Source organism: Mesoplodon mirus, assembly GCF_964341445.2.
Source record: "Mesoplodon mirus genome assembly, chromosome: 12".
Taxonomy (NCBI): domain Eukaryota; kingdom Metazoa; phylum Chordata; class Mammalia; order Artiodactyla; family Ziphiidae; genus Mesoplodon; species Mesoplodon mirus.
The window spans coordinates 39,035,694-39,053,321 of record NC_138988.1 but is presented as its reverse complement, the minus strand read 5'-3'; the positions used below and the strand labels follow the sequence as shown (position 1 = coordinate 39,053,321).

The 17,628-nt window shown below is 43.5% G+C and overlaps 1 protein-coding gene across 5 annotated transcripts in view; it reads right to left on the bottom strand.

Annotated features, from left to right (window-relative positions):
- USP4 (ubiquitin specific peptidase 4) overlaps nt 1-17,628 on the bottom strand; it is a 51,512-nt gene that overhangs the window by 17,662 nt on the left and 16,222 nt on the right. For 4 of the 5 annotated variants that reach the window (XM_082638802.1, XM_082638800.1, XM_082638803.1 and 1 more), the window contains 5 exons: nt 6,757-6,897; nt 5,810-5,927; nt 3,785-3,958; nt 1,732-1,890; nt 651-875 (listed from right to left, as the gene is read on the bottom strand). In XM_082638802.1, the coding sequence (XP_082494928.1) occupies nt 651-875; nt 1,732-1,890; nt 3,785-3,958; nt 5,810-5,927; nt 6,757-6,897 (817 nt within the window). The remainder of the gene's footprint in view (nt 1-650; nt 876-1,731; nt 1,891-3,784; nt 3,959-5,809; nt 5,928-6,756; nt 6,898-17,628) is intronic. The other variant, XM_082638801.1, reaches the window with a different exon arrangement.

Here is a 17,628-nt window from a genome sequence, read left to right as displayed (position 1 = left end):
GTCAGGGCCCAGATGAGTGGCCAGCAGAGCAAATAGGCAAGGCTTCTGCATCAACACCTGCCTCTCTATTCAGGTAGCACCACAGAAGCGGAACCACCTCTTTCCCTCCTACATATTGCTTTATTTTTTTCTTAACTTTTTAGAGTCATTCACTACTTCCTTTAAAGAAATGTTACAATTATACAAACTGCCAACCAGTCCTTGTCATAAAGCCAGAAGCAGCATGCAGTGAGCCATCAGCAGGGCTGGACACTAAGACCGGCCTGTCACACCTTTCATTTGGCCTTTTGTTCTGGCCAGGCTCTCCTAGCTGATTTAGGGGTGAACATAACCAAGGGAAGTACTGTTTCTAGTCCCCTAACATTCAGATTCAAGGATCTCTTAGCAGATCAGCCAGGTTCCTTTAGTCAAATGAATGGAGCATAGGGGAAAAGGTGACAGAGAAGCCCAGAGAACCTTCACAATATGCCTGAATGACATGGGATTACACAAAGGTCTGAGGGAGGACAAGGGCACACACTCAAGGCAAGTGCCAAGGGGTTTCAGAGGCAGCTGATGGAGCTGCTGCTGCAACAGATGGAAGCAGCCCCACTCTGGGTCTGGAGGCCACTCACAACAAGGGGGACCATGAGGGTGCCGAGTTCTCTTACCTGGGTAGGTCTGCAGCGAGGGTCAGCGGGAACCAGGAAGATCTCCATAACTCGATCTTTCTTCAAGGGCAGTGGGAGAGTTAGATAGCAAAATGGGTCAAAGGTCACAGAAACCTTAGCACATTCTGGGCAAACCAAGGTAGATTTGAAGAGGCCATGGAACGTGTCCACAATCACAGAGTCATTCCTCAACCTATGATTCTCCCAGGCTTCCTTTGCCACCACCTGGAAGAAAGCAAAGGGTATAAGACATTCTCAACATCCCCCAGTTCTTAGCCTCTGCATCCAGAATGATTCACAGCAAAATCTGAAATAGACTGTGAGGCAGTCTGTGCAGCCAAGAACTTGGTCCAGGCCAGTGAGGGCCAGGACTGCTCTTAGCATACCAAACTCATTCCACATGCCAGCTCCATGCCCAATCCTACACTTAACAAAGTGCTGATGCAGGATCTACGGGACAGAGACGAACTGAGAGCACTGTGGACACATGGACCTGACCGGAGAAGGACTGCCTCCTATAGGGCTTCCAATGATCCAAAGTCCCTTCAGTGAGCTTTTAATTTATGCTATAGTTCAGCTAGCTCATGGTTTTTCCTTTAAGATGTGAAAGCTACTTTGAAGTATTCATATTGCTCATCCCAATGTGATAGGTAGCTTAAATACTAAATTCCCTCTTCATAGATCTAAAAATCAAGGCAAAAAAATGTAAGTACCCTAATAACATTAATAACAAACTATTTCAATCATCATAGATGGATTTTAATAATCCCAAGAGCCCACACTACAGGCACTTTACAGTTTTCAGGGTGCCCTAGTCTCTGGTTCACCAATGTAATTATATTAAACAAACTGACTCTAACTTGAAGAAGCCCAAGAGGGAGCATCAGGGGTAACTAGAGTTAGCCCCTTTGTAACGTGCAGTACATTTCCATATTAGACCTCACGTCCACATCACAAACAACAGTGAGAGGCAACCAGAGCCCTGGCACCAATACTCCAAGACCAGAAGAATGCCCTTGCACCTCCCAGTAGGAGGCAGCTTCTCTGGAATACTTTTCTTCAAAAGTCTTCAATATCATACCGCATCTGGCCGCCCATTGGCATCCTTCAGCTCCAGGTACGGTTTTTTCTTCACTCGGTTCAGATCTTCGTGCAATCCGTCTAGAAGAAAGGCTAACAGCTCCTGAGAGTCTTGTTGTTGGTAGCCAGAAAACTGAGGGGCAAAACGTCCCACCTGAGTCTACAACAAAAGCAACCACATCAGAAGGCAGAAGTTATAAAGAACCAGTGAAGTCAGATAGGAAATTGTCATCAAAAATAACTTTGGGCTTCCCTGGTGGCACAGTGGTTAAGAATCCGCCTGCCAATGCAGAAGACAGGGGTCTGAGCCCTGGTCCGGGAAGATCCCACATGCCGCTGAGCAACTAAGCCCGTGCGCCACAACTCCTGAGCCTGTGCTCTAGAGCCTGAGAGCCACAACTACTGAGCCCATGTGCCACAACTACTGAAGCCCGTGTGCCTAGAGCCCATGCTCTGCAACAAGAGAAGCCACAGCAATAAGCCCGCACACCACAACGAAGAGTAGCCCCCGCTCACCACTAGAGAAAGCCCACGTGCAGCAACGAAGACTCGACACAGCCAAAAATAAATTAAATAAATAAATTTATTTTATAAATAAATAAATAAATAAATTTGCAGTCTGCTGGTACCGTAAGGGAGAACACCCTTGCTCCAGTAGCCTGATTAACTCCTCAAGGGCCTAAGGGTCAGCAGTTCCTACCACAGAGAAGAGGGCTAAGATCTGAAATCCAGGACAACTACAGACTTGGAACCTGGGCCACTACCCTAAGAGAGGAGTAAAGAGTGACTCCCTCAGTAGCCACATCTCCTAAGTACAGACACGAATCCCTCTCCAACCACCTTCTTTGGTTCAGAGTCTCCCTAAGAAGTTTACAAATGGTACCTGCATCAGCCAGAGGAATCCTCCTAGCCCTAAATAAGAGCACTGTACATAAGAGCCCTCCTAGCCCTATTTAAGTGTCTGCCTTGTATTGCTCTACACTACTGATCCTCAGAGTGCAGTGCCCAACTTGTGGCATTAGCATCATCTGAGAGCTTGACAGAAATGCACCTTCTCAGGCCCCACCCTAGATCTTCAGAAACAGAAACTCTGGGAATAGTAATTTGCATATACTTCCCAGGGATTAATGTGACCATGGGAATGAAAAGAATTTGTTTTCAATTTCAATAAACAATCTAAGATTTTAATTTTCTCATTGAGCTTAGGTGCTATATTTTTTTTCCTCTGTGAATCATATGCTTCATGAAGGCTCCTTGAACCAAACAGGATTTCCAGATTTCAACACATGGAGGCAAGGCACTTCCCCCTCAGCAGCAAAAAACATTCAGGGCAATGGAAGGTTGAGGTGCTTCAAGTGCCCAGTGCAGTTCACCCATCTTCCCATCTTCCTAGCTGAGGGACCCAAGTGAGAACTGCCCCTCACACCAACATCCGACAATGTCAGCCCAATTCCTAACTTCGGGGACCCAACTCAAACCACAGTTGCTATACATTCCAGTCTCAGAGAACCTGGGAGCACTTTTCAGATGATACTGGAAATTAGACTGAATTTTTATGGTCTGGCTTAGGGTGTCAACCATTTAAAGAATGCCACTGTAGGGACTTCCCTGATGGTCCAGTGGTTAAGACTTCACCTTCCAACGTAGGGGGTGTGGGTTCGATCCTGGTCAGGGAGCTAAGATCCCACATGCCTCGCAGCCAAAAAACCAAAACATAAAACAGAAGCAATATTGTAACAAATTCAGTAGACTTTAAACATGGTCCACATCAAAAAAACTTAGAAAGAAAAAAAAAGAATGCCGCTGTAGAATACAGCATTCTGAACAAGCAGCTTACAATACAAATGATTATCTGAAGTATCCTCGGCCCAGAGGTGGGGGCTGAGTCACTTAAGTGTGTGCTAAATGACTGAACAGAAAAGAAGGATCTGATCACGCAGTGCTTTTAGTCTTGGAGCCCATCTTAATCCCAAAATGCAGTAAAGGAATGCTTCATTACAACACGAAACCACTCTCCCCAAAATAGGAAAAAGGAAGTATATATGTCAACCTACTTTGAACATGCGAGGTGCCACATGAGCATCCCTTCCAGACCACATCTGCTTAATGAGCTCTGCATAGGCCTCTGCAATTTCCCCTTTCATTCCCAGAGGGTTGTCCCTGTTGATTTCAGCCTCATACTCATCTTTGAGAAAGTAGTCGGTCAGTGGTGCAGTGTTGCTTAAGCACTGAAAGAGAACACGATCACAGCTTACACAACTTCTGGAAAGCACACAGAGACACAAGATAAACCCAGTTCTAAACGACCAGTGAGGGTCACGCCAACAAAATGAAGTGCTCAGCAGATTCTCTGAAGGGCTCATAACAGTAAGGCACAGCCTCCTAGAGGCTGATGGCCACATTGTGACTAGCCTCCCAGGGACACTGTTTTGGAGGGAGCTCAGCCTAAGAACTGTTTCTGAGACAAGCTCTCTGAGGGCAAAGGCTATATATCCCAAATGCCTGACACACAGTAATTTTTAATTCAGTGGAAGAAAATAATTTTAAGATGATATTTTTTTTTTATTGGAAGTGACTGCGACATTCCACTATTTCATGAGAAGACAAAATATAAGTAAGCCGAAGGCAAAATGTTTTACTAGAGCCAAAACACTATGGGTGGGGAAAATCAGGATAATTAGAGAAAACAATAAATAATATTGTACCTGTGTATATTAATTTTAACTCCTTAAATTAAAAAATGAAGGTGGGTATTGGATTTTATCAAATGAGTTTTCCTACATCTATAGAGATGATCACATGGTTTTCTCCTTCATTCTGTTACTATGTTAAAAGACTGATTAATTTTTCAGGTGTTAAACCAACTTGGTTTTCCTAGCACAAACCACACCTACTTGTTATGTGTTACCACTTTTATTTAGATATCATTGATTTTGATTTGCTAAAATTTTATCTACATTATTTGTGTCAACAGTTATGAGATACGATAGTCTAAAATTTTTGTTTTTAGAAATTCCTTGTCATATTTTGGTATCAGAGCATCCTGCCTTGTAAAATGATTTGGGGTGCTGAAAGAAGATAGGCATGATTGGTATTTCTGCCTTAAATCTTTGAATACATTCACCAATTCACAAGAATTTTCTCTTTAACCACTGGACAACCAATCAGTCATGCCATATAATAAAGCCCCAATAAAAATTCTGGACACCAAAACTCAAGTGAGTTTTCATACCTGGCAATGCTCCATGCCTACTGTTACACATCAATGCCAGGAAAGTAAAGCATCCTGACTCCACTGGAAGAGGGCAACAGAAGCTCTGCACTGAGAACCCTCCTAGACTCTGCCCTACTCCCTTCTTAACCTTGCCTAATTTTAAATCTGTATCCTTTCCCTATAACATACCTTAACTGTGAGTATAATTTCTTTAAAGTGAGTCTACAAGTCTTTCTAGCAAATTAACAAAACTGAGGGTGGTCTTAGGGAGCCCCAAACTTGCAGCTGGTGTCAGAAGTGAAGGCAGTACTAAGGACTGTGCCCTCCTAACTTTGCAGTTGGACCCAAACTCCAGCCCATGCCCAAAACAGTACCATCACATAGTATGTGCCCCCAAAATATTTGATGGATGAATAAATGAGGTTTCAAAGGGAGGATTTTAGGATTTTCTCCAAGCAGGGGCATAAGGTGAGACAGCTCACTGGTGAAAAGATGGTCAACTTCAAGCAGGAATAATTTGCCTTAGTACCAGCTGCTGTGAGTTCTCATCCCATTAGAGATCAACCAGGCAAGTATTCCAGTACTCTCTGAGATCATTCCCTAATGGTCAACAAAATTCAACATACTTTCACTGTAAAACCAAACCTATAACTGATTAAGAAGACATTTTGAGGCCAGGAACCCTGATGAGGCCATTCTGTACTACCCAGTGGGACGTGCCTTGGCAGGGATCCCTGAAGTACTAACAAAGGGTCGTTAGGGACCCCTGGGAGAGGATCCTCCCAACACCTTAGAGGCCACACCTACTTGAGCCTCAAGTACTGTGAAGACACAGTGTTATTGAGATGGCAGCTCTGCCCTCTACCTGCAAGGCCGAGTTCATGAAGCAGGTGTTTCCCAGGTTTCCAAGTCCACAGAGCCCAGGTTGTACATGAGTTGATGGAGACTCCTGACAATTATACGAAGCAGAGAAGCCAGATCCACTGGAAAACATAACCCACATCAGCAATAAAAGTGAGTGCTGCTCACATGCCCTCAGGATGCCTTTTGGGGCTCCGCTGGGGCCTCTAGAATTCTCACTTGATAATAACCCCATGAGACAAGGTCTCTTTACTCCCCTCCCCAGCCCTCCAGCCCCCCCAACTCCCTGCCTTGATTTGACATGATAACGGGTGGTGAGCACATCCTGAAGGGAAGAAATGCTGTTTGAATCCTCTGCTCTCAGGCTTTGGCAAATGCTAATTTTGTATCCCTCCAGAAGGCTAACTGCCAGGTGACTTCGGGGAAGAACACTGGTTACCAAGATCAAAGCTTGCACCTGCCACCACCCACCAGGCCACACTCAGTCTTGACTGTGCCTGAGTGTGCATGCACTCTCTCTCTCGCCTGACCTTCCTCTTCCACCCTTTCCGTGCTATATGGCAGGTGCTCCTGAAACACTCGGAGAAAGGATCACAGCCATGCAGAGGGGAAACAGGCAGGGTCTTCCCACAGCCAACAATCATCCCCGCATAGCTATTCTGCCAGACAACCAGCCCATTCCTTCACAGACAAATGCATTGACCCCCATGACCACCAACTGACTTAGGCTGTGGGGAAAACACCAGCTCGCAGGAAGAAAAGCAATGTACATCAGAACTAGGAGGCACAATTTACTGTGGGTATGAAATGGAGCAAGACACCACATGCAGCATGTTCCCATGGGGAGCCCTAATCCCACTATGCTTAGTGTAGCAGCAGAGGAGCTGTCCAGGTACGGCCTGGGAAAGGACTCAGAGGGAAGGGAAGCAAAGTGAAAGGACCTGCTCTTACCCCCTGCTGACACCGGAACTGTGCATCCCAGAGGTGTTAGTGCTATCACCATTTGAAATGGGAGAGGCAGATACTGAGGAATAGGGACTTGCTGATGATGTTGGAGAGGTAGTAAAATTTCTGCTAGGCGCAGTGCTTGATCTGGGAGAGAGAAGCAGAAACAATGCTACTGACATTTTGCAAAAAGCAAGCCCTATTTAATGCCTTAAGTCTCTTCTCAAGAAATAAATGTTCTCCATATTCAGTTATTTAACATTAATTGCAAAAAGCCCATTTTCATGCTAATTTATTTAAGTGAGAGTAAAGAAATTAATTGAGCTTCCTGTCTCATTCATCCACGTGGTCATGTTTATGAATATTTCAGTAGGATAAAGCACAAGGTTGATCTTCAGGGCATCCTGGTTTGATTTACAAATGATAAGCTTCCCTAAATTTTAAGAGTTACCAGTGAAAAGACAAAGAAAAATGGTAATAAGAGATGAATTTCCCCCAAAGTACTTGACCCAGATTAAACAGGTGGCTATAACAGAATAGGAAAATGGCAATTTAGTTTCACTGTGCTATTTGACGAAATTCCTTTTGTTTCCTTAAATTTACCAAATGTGAATAACCTCTGTTTCAAACTCATGTTTCAATATTTTTCATAGCACCTCATTTTAGATTTATTCCTACTTTCAGACTAATTAATTCAAGGGCTAATTGCCCCAAATCTTAAATTGATATCAAATGGGACTTCCCTGTCGGTCCAGTGGTTAAGACCCCGCGCTTCCACTGCAGGGGGCACGGGTTCGATCCCTGGTTGGAGAACTAGGATCCCACATGCCGCATGGTGCGGCTCCCCCCGCAAAAAAACTGACATCAATTTTATCAAATTTTCTACTAAAATTCATATAGGCCCATGCAGAAGAAAGTGAGTTGTCTGCATTGTTTCAAATATGTACAACTGTGATTTTCCTTCTAGATTTGGGGTTATTTTTAGAATAGAGAAAATAAATAAGATGCATTGTCCCTGCAGAGTGCCCAACCTCATGTGATCTGATGTCAACCAGGGTTCCCCTTGAGAAGACAGTGGGACGTGGCAACAAAGATGAGTGATCCTGTACCCACACTGTAGGCAGATGTCAGGGAACTATCCAGGGGCCTAAATGGGTGTCAGGAACTGAGTTCTGCTTCACATTCTGTGGTCACAGCAAGTGAGGGGGAAAGAGGGCTCCCCAGCCTCTCACCCACCCATAAGGAAATGCACCTTCTCCAATCCTGAAGAGCATCTGCTTCACTGAGCCTCATCTCAGCTGCAAAGGAGTCCAAGAACTCAGGCAGCTCCTTAAGTGAGGCTTGTCAGAGCCAAGGGCACTCTCTTCTGCCACACAGGTGACTTAAACATACACTTGAGGCCTGTCCACTGTGATGCCGGTATGCCCAGCCTCCTATGCAGGCAGGAAAGTCACTACCCAAGACTGGTATGATATGGCAGACTCAGTTATCTCAGGTCTGGAGATACTACAAGATAGCGAAATTAAATTTCTGACATACAGAACCTCAAGGCACATGGCTTAACACTCCCCTTTTTAGTAACTGTTCACTGGTAACTTATTTTTTATTTTTATTTTTTTTTGTGGTACGCGGGCCTCTCACTGTTGTGGCCTCTCCCGTTGCGGAGCACAGGCTCCGGATGCGCAGGCTCAGCGGCCGTGGCTCACGGGCCCAGCCGCTCCGCGGCATGTGGGATCCTCCCAGACCGGGGCACGAACCCGTGTCCCCTGCATCGGCAGGCGGACTCTCAACCACTGCGTCACCAGGGAAGCCCTGGTAACTTATTTTATTCCCTGAACTTAAAAGGGCAAAAATCCATATAAAGCCACTACAAATATCCAAGACGTATCAACTTCTTGAACAGACAACATTCTGGTTGAAATGAAAGAAAACAGGGAATTCCCTGTGGTCCAGTGGTTAGGACTCTGCACCTTCACTGCCAAGGGCGTGGGTTTGATCCCTGGTCAGCAAACTGGGATCCTGCAGGCCGCATGGAGTGGCCAAAAAAATAAATTAATTTAAAAAAACAAAAAAAAGAAAAAAAAAATTTTTTTTTTTTGACATTCGTTTAAAATGTTCTAGAAGATGACAGTGAGATGTGTCCAGGGAGTCAGGACCTGGTTGGCGGTGGGGAGAGAAGGAGGCAGGTGCCAGGGACAGGGTGTTGGAAAAATCACAGGATCAATGGGGAGAGAAGAGGTTGAGGCTAAGGGAGGTTGAGGGAGGTGCGCTGGGGTTCTGGAACTTCAGTGGGGGCAATTAGGAAGCGTGTGGGCTTGGGGCTGAGTTCAGCCTTGAGGCACCCACAGGGCACCCAGCAGATGTTCTGGCAGCTGGGTCTGTGGATCTGGGACCAGGCTGGAGATGGCACCTGCAGCTGTGGTCTCATCAGAAGACAGTGTGGAATTGACAAGTCCTCACTGATAGGACCCCCAAGAACCCCACCCCAGAGTCTGGGGCTCCCTGATCTGCTTCCTGCCGGGTGGGTGCAGCTCCAGTTCAAAGCAGCCCCAGACACCTCTCCCGGGGCTTAGCCACCTCTCTAGAGGCTGGCAGGGGGCCCAGGCAGGGGGCCCAGGCAGGGGTGAAGAACAATCACCCTGGGCTTCCCAGCTCTTCCTCCGCAGACCAACTTCTACCCTCTCCATGGGCAGCCACATGCTGCCTTAGTGCCAATTCCCCTTCTGCTCCAGGAGCCTGAGGGTGCCTGGCTTTCGGTGTCTGCCACCTCCCATCCAGAAAAAAAAAAAAAAAAAATGTTCTAGAAAATACTGCCAGTAGTTTACAGAGTAAATTCGGTCAAAAACAAATCCAACAGTGATTACATAAGGATATTTTTTATATGCTTGAAAACTTATATAATACAAAGTTTTTGTTTGTTTTTTTACTCTACCTTTGACAGACAAATCAAAAAGCAAGACCTCTGTGCAGAAGTGACTTGTATCTGAGAAACGCTTGGGCATTGGTACTTGTCACCAGGCAACTTCAGAGCACACCCTAGGGCACTGCAAGCCAGGAAGTAGGCAACGGTAGGAAACACCTGACATGAAGCAAGACCTCATTCTCAAACATGACCAAGTCTCATGCAACAAACTTTCTGAAAACAGAGGCTACATCTCCAAATAAGGATCCCTCTGCTCCTAAAAGATACTCTGGTTAAGCCTCTGGTCTCCTGGCACCTTTCTACTGAGATATTTCCTGATCCTAGGCATGTCCGGTCATTATCATCACAACAAAAACATGCCCTGACCTATGGCTGAGGCTCTGTAACATATTCATGCCTGCCCTCCTTGCTCCATTGCTCTCTGTTTGCCTCTCAGATGTTCTCCAGGCCAAATGCCACTCTGAGGATGAGTCTACTCTTTAAGCCCACCCCCTGACCTCAGGTATTCAGAGGCCAGCATCTGGCATTATCATTAAGACAACAATCAACTCTTAGGCAGAATCCTCACTGCCTTCACAACATCCTAAGCTGTGATCTCTCCCTCCACCAACAGTGTTAACCCTCATATGCATGCAACTCAAATCTCTATTTCAGAAACACTGGCTTCTTCCAGCTCTGGGCAAGCAGCCTTTAAAGGGGACCACGGTGTAGAGCTAACCAGGCCTTATAGACATCAGGCAAGTAAAGTTAGAGAGAATTAAAGAGTTAGAGAGGGGCTTCCCTGGTGGCTCAGTGGTTGAAAATCCGTCTGCCAATGCAGGGGATGCAGGTTCAAGCCCTGGTCCAGGAAGATCTCACATGCCATGGAGCAACTAAACCCGTGCGCCACAACTACTGAGCCTGAGCTCTAGAGCTCGCGTGCCACAACTACTGAAGCCTGCGTGCCTAGAGCCCGTGCTCCACAACAAGAGAAGCCACCGCAATGCGAAGCCGGTGCACCACAACAAAGAGTAGCCCCTGCACCGCAACAAAGAGTAGCCCCCACTCACCACAACTAGAGAAAGCCTGTCTGCAACAACGAAGACCCAACGAAGCCAAAATTAAATAAATAAAGTTATTTAAAAAAAAAATAAAGAGTTCGACAAACAGAAAAAATGAGGTCAGATCTATAGAGAACCTTGGAAGCACTAATACAGAGGTTGGAGCAATCCACAGGAAGGAAAAAACCACCTGAAAATGCTCAGAGTTTACCAGGTGGCTCTCACTAGTGAATAAAGGAGCTGAATGAAAACAATTTCATTATGCTGTTCTCCTGTCAGGATATATGTAAAATTGATTCTACAAGTGGGTTAAAAAAAAAAAAAGGATTAAGCCAATCATTGTCTTTCCCTGGATGACATACTCACTTGATGTACTTTCCCATTCCCTCAATTTTATCCTGTGTCATCTCTGACAGACAACATACTACTGAACAGGGCTAGTTTAAACAAAAAAAAAAGTCTGATTTGAGAGCTTCTCTTTTTAATGAGTTGAACCCATCTACAGTTATTCTAATTACTGTTATAGTTGGACTTAATTCAATCTCCCTTGTTTTCTAATAATCATACTTTTCAGTTGTTTTTTCCCTTCTTTCTTGCCTTCCACCTGAGTTTCCCTTATTTTATTTTATTCATTTATTTTATTTTTAATTTTTTTATTTATTTGGTTTTATTTTTGGCTGTGTTGGGTCTTTGTTGCAGCACGGAAGGAAAACCACATTCACAGACAGACAAAATGAAAAGCCAGAGAACTTTGTACCAGATGAAGGAACAAGATAAAACCGTAGAAAAACAACTAAATGAAGTGGAGCTAGGCAACCTTCCAGAAAAAGAATTCAGAATAATGATAGTGAAGATGATCCAGGACCTTGGAAAAAGAACGGAGGCAAAGATCGAGAAGATGCAAGAAATATTTAAGAAAGACCTAGAAGGATTAAGGAATGAACAAAGATGAACATTACAATAACTGAAATGAAAAATACACTAGAAGGAATCAACAGCAGAATAACTAAGGCAGAAGAACGGATAAGTGACCTGGAAGACAGAATGGTGGAATTCACTGCCACAGAACAGAATAAAGAAAAAAGAATGAAAAGAAATGAAGACAGCCTAAGAGACCTCTAGGACAACATTAAATGCAACAACATTCGCATTATAGGGGTCCAGGAAGGAGAAGAGAGAGAGAGAAAGGACCAGAGAAAATATTTGAAGAGATTATAGTCTAAAACTTCCCTAACATGGGAAAGGAAATAGCCACCCAAGTCCAGGAAGTGCAGAGAGTCCCAGGCAGGATAAACCCAAGGAGAAACACACCAAGACACATAGTAATCAAATTGACAAAAATTAAAGACAAAGAAAAATTACTGAAAGCAACAAGGGAAAAATGACAAATAACATACAAGGGAACTCCCATAAGGTTAACAGCTGATTTCTCAGCAGAAACTCTACAAGCCAGAAGGGAATGGCATGATATATTTAAAGCGATGAAAAGGAAGAACCTACAACCAAGATTACTCTACCCGGCAAGGATCTCATTCAGATTCAATGGAGAAATCAAAAGCTTTACAGACAAGCAAAAGCTAAGAGAATTCAGCACCACCAAACCAGCTCTACAACAAATGCTAAAGGAACTTCCCTAAGTGGGAAACACAAGAGAAGAAAAGGACCTACAAAAAGAAGCCCGTAACAATTAAGAAAATGGTAAGGGGCTTTCCTGGTGGCACAGTGGTTAAGAATCCGCCTGCCAATGCAGGGGACATGGGTTCGAGCCCTGGTCCGGGAAGATCCCACATCCTGTGGAGCACCTGGGCCTGTGTGCCACAACTACTGAGCCTGTGCTCTAGAGCCCGCAAGTCACAACTACTGAGCCAATGAGCCACAACTACTGAGCCCGTGAGCCACAACTACTGAGCCCACAAACCACAACTACTGAGCCCGCACACCTAGAGCCCATGCTTCGCAACGAAGAGTAGTCCCTGCTTGCCGCAACTAGAGAAAGCCCGTGTGCCGCAACGAAGACCCAAAGTAGCCAAAAATAAATAAATTAAATAAATAAAATATCATTTAAAAAAAAAAAGAAAGAAAATGGTAATAGGAACATACATATCAATAATTACCTTAAATGTGAATGGATTAAATGCTCCAACCAAAAGACACAGGCTTGCTGAATGGATATAAAAACAAGACCCAGGGCTTCCCTGGTGGCACAGTGGTTGAGAGTTCGCCTGCCTATGCAGGGGACATGGGTTCGTGCCCCGGTCTGGGAGGATCCCACATGCCCTGGAGCGGCTGGGCCCGTGGGCCATGGCCATTGAGCCTGCGCGTCCGGAGCCTGTGCTCCGCAATGGGAGAGGCCACAACAGTGAGAGGCCCACGTACTGCAAAAAAAAAAAAAAAAAAAAAAAAAACAAGACCCATATATATGCTGTCTGCAAGAGACCCACTTCAGACCTAGGGACACATACAGACTGAAAGCGAGGGGATGGAAAAAGATATTCCATGCAAATGTAAATCAAAAGAGAGCTGGAGTAGCAATACTCATATCAGATAAAATCGACTTTAAAATAAAGAATGTTACAAGAGACAAGGAAGGACACTACATAATTATCAAGGGATCAATCCAAGAAGAAGATATAACAATTATAAATATATATGCACCCAACATAGGAGCAATTCAATACATAAGGCAACTGCTAACAGCTATGAAAGACGAAATCGACAGTAACACAATAATAGTGGGGGACTTTAACACCTCACTTACACCAATGGACAGATCACTGAGACATAAAATTAATAAGGAAACACAAGCTTTAAATGACACAATAGACCAGATAGATTTAATTGATATTTATAGGACATTCCATCCAAAAACAGCAGATTACACTTCTTTTTTTTAAATTTCTTTAAGGCTAAGTTTTGTGTTTTTTAAAAATAAATTTATTTATTTATTTATTTTTAGCTGTGTTGGGTTCTTCATTGCTCTGCATGTGCGTTCTCTAGTTGCAGCGAGTGGGGGCTTCTCATTGCGGGGGCTTCTCTTGTTGCGGAGCATGGGCTCCAGGCACGCATGCTTCAGTAGTTGTGGCACACGGGCTCAGTAGCTGTGACTCTCAAGCTCTAGAGCACAGGCTCAATAGCTGTGGTACACTGGTTTACTTGCTCCGCGGCATGTGGGATTTTCCCGGACCAGAGCTCAAACCAGTGTCCCCTGCATTGGCAGGTGGATTCTTAACCACTGCGCCACCAGGGAAGTCCTACACTTTCTTCTCAAGTGTGCACAGAACATTCTCCAGGATAGATCATATATTGGGTCACAAAGCAAGCCTCAGTGAATTTAAGAAAATTGAAATCATATCAAGCATCTTTTCCGACCACACCACTATGAGCTTAGAAACAAATAACAGGGAAAAAAACATAAAAAACACGAAGACATAGAGGCTAAACAATACATTACTAAATAACCAAGAGATCACTGAAGAAATCAAAGAGGAAATCAAAAAATACCTAGAGACAAATGACAATGAAAACACGACGATCCAAAACCTATGGGAGGCAGCAAAAGCAGTTCTAAGAGGGAAGTTTATATCAATACAAGCCCACCTCAAGAAACAAGAAAAATCTCAAATAAACAACCTAAACTTACACCTAAAGGAACTAGAGACAGAAGAACAAACAAAACCCAAAGTTAGCAGAACGAAAGAAATCATAAAGATCAGAGCAGAAATAAATGAAATAGGAACAAAGAAAACAAGAGCAAAGATCAATAAAACTAAAAGCTGGTTCTTTGAAAAGATAAACAAAACTGAAAAACCTTTAGCCAGACTCATTAAGAAAAAGAGGGAGAGCACTCAAATCAATAAAATTAAAAATGAAAAAGGAGAAGTTACAACGGACACCGCAGAAATACAAAGCATCCTAACAGACTACTACAAGCAACTCCATGCCAATAAAATGGACAACCTGAAAGAAATGGACAAATTCTTAGAAAGGTATAACCTTCCAAGACAAGACCAGGAAGAAATAGAAAATATGGACAGACCAATCACAAGTAATGAAATTATAACTGTGATTAACTATCTTCCAACAAACAAAAGTTCAGGACCAGATGGCTTCACAGGTGAATTCTATCAAACATTTAAAGAAGAGCTAACACCCATCCTTCTCAAACTTCCAAAAAATTGCAGAGGAAGGAACACTCTCAAACCCATTCTATGAGGTCACCATCACCCTGATACCAAAACCAGACAAAGATACTACAAAAAAAGAAAATTACAGACCAGTATCACTGATGAATATAGATGCAAAAATCCTCAACAACACATTAGCAAACAGAATCCAACAACACATTAAAAGGATCATACAGCATGATCAAGTGGGATTTATCCCAGGGATGCAAGGATTCTTCAGTATACGCAAATCAATTAATGTGATACACCATATTAACAAATTGAAGAATAAAAACCATATAATCATCTCAACAGATGCAGAAAAAGCTTTTGACAAAATTCAGCAACGATTTATGATAAAAACTCTCCAGAGGGGCTTCCCTGGTGGGGCAGTGGTTAAGAGTCCGCCTGCTGATGCAGGGGACACGGGTTCGTGCCCCGATCCAGGAGGATCCCACATGCCGCAGAGCGGCTGGGCCCATGAGCCATGGCCGCTGAGCCTGCACATCCGGAGCCTGTGCTCCGCAACGGGAGGGACCACAACAGTGAAAGGCCCATGTACCACAAAAAAAAAAAAAAAAAAAAAAAACTCTCCAGAAAGTGGGCACAGAGGGAACCTACCTCAACATTATAAAGGCCATATACAACAAACCCACAGCAAACATCATTCTCAATGGTGAAAAAACTGAAAGCATTTCCTCTAAGATCAGGAAAAAGACAAGGATGTCCACTCTCGCCACTATTATTCAACACAGTTTTGGAAGTCCTAGCCACAGCGATCAGAGAAGAAAAAGAAATAAAAGGAATACAAACTGGAAAAGAAGAAGTAAAACTGTCACTGTTTGCAGATGACATGATACTATACACAGAGAATCCTAAAGATGCCACCAGAGAAATACTAGAGCTAACCAATGAATTTGGTAAAGTTGCAGGATACAAAATTAATGCACAGAAATCTCTTGCATTCCTATACACTAACAACAAAAGATCAGAAAGAGAAATTAAGGAAACAATCCCATTCACATTGCAACAAAAAGAATAAAATACCTAGGAATAAACCTACCTAAGGAGGTAAAAGACCTGTACTCAGAAAACTAGAAGACACTCATGAAAGAAGTCAAAGATGACACAAACAGATGGAGAGATATACCATGTTCTTGGACTGGAAGAATCAATATTGTGAAAATGACTATACTACCCAAAGCAATCTACAGATTCAATGCGATCCCTATCAAATTACCAGTGGCATTTTTTTACAGAACTAGAACAAAAAATATTAAAATTTGTATGGAGACACAAAAGACCCCGAACAGCCAAAGTAGTCTTGAGGGAAAAAAACGGAGCTGAAGGATCAGACTTCCTGACTTCAGACGATACTACAAAGCTACAGTAATCAAGACAATATGGTACTGGCACAGAAATGGAAATATACATCAATGGAACAGCATAGAAAGCCCAGAGATAAACCCACGCACCTATGGTCAACTAATCTATGACAAAGTAGGCAAGGATATACAATGGAGAAATCACAGCCTCTTCAATAAGTGGTGCTGGGAAAACTGGACAGCTACATGTAAAAGAATGAAATCGAACACTCCCTAACACCATACACAAAAATAAACTCAAAATGGATTAGAGACCTAAATGTAAGACCGGACACTATAAAACTCTCAGAGGAAAACATAGGAAGAACATTCTTTGACATAAATCACAGCAAGATCTTTTTTGATCCACCTCCTAGAGTAATGGAAATAAAAACAAAAATAAACAAATGGGACCTAATGAAACTTAAAAGCTTTTGCACAGCAAAGGAAACTACAAACATGACGAAAAGACAACCCTCAGAATGGGAGAAAATATTTACAAATGAATCAACCGACAAAGGATTAATCTCCAAAATATATAACAGTTCATGCAGCTCAACATTAAAAAAGCAAACAACCCAATCCAAAAATGGTCAGAAGACCTAAATAGACATTTCTCCAAAGAAGACTTATAGATGGCCAAGAAGCACATGAAAAGCTGTTCAACATCACTAATTATTAGAGAAATGCAAGTCAAAACTACAATGAGGTATCACCTCACACAAGTCAGAATGGGCATCATCAGAAAACCTACAAACAACAAATGCTGGAGAGGGTGTGGAGAAAAGGGAACCCTCTTGCACTGTTGGTGGGAAAGTAAATTGATACAGCCACTATGGAGAACAGTATGGAGGTTCTTTAAAAAACTAAAAATAGAATTACCATATGACCCAGCAATCCCACTACTGGGCAAATACCCAGAGAAAGCCATAATTTAAAAAGACACACGCATGGGCTTCCCTGGTGGCGCAGTGGTTAAGAATCCACCTGCCAATGCAGGGAACACAGGTTCAAGCCCTGTTCCGCGAAGATTCCACATGCCACGGAGCAACTAAGCCCATGCGCCACAGCTACTGAGCCTGCGTTCTAGAGCCCTCAAGCCACAACTATGGAGCCCGAGTGCCACAACTACTGAAGCCCGCACGCCTAGAGCCTGTGCTCTGCAACAAGAGAAGCCACCCAATGAGAAGCCCGCGCACCGCAAGGAAGGGTAGCTCCTGCTCACCACAACTAGAGAAAAGCCCGCACGCAGCAACAAACACCCAATGCAGCCAAAAATAAAAATAAAAATGAATAAATAAATAAGTAAGTAAGACACATGCACCCCAATGTTCACTGCAGCACTATTTACAATACCCAGGTCATGGAAGCAACCTAAATGCCCATCG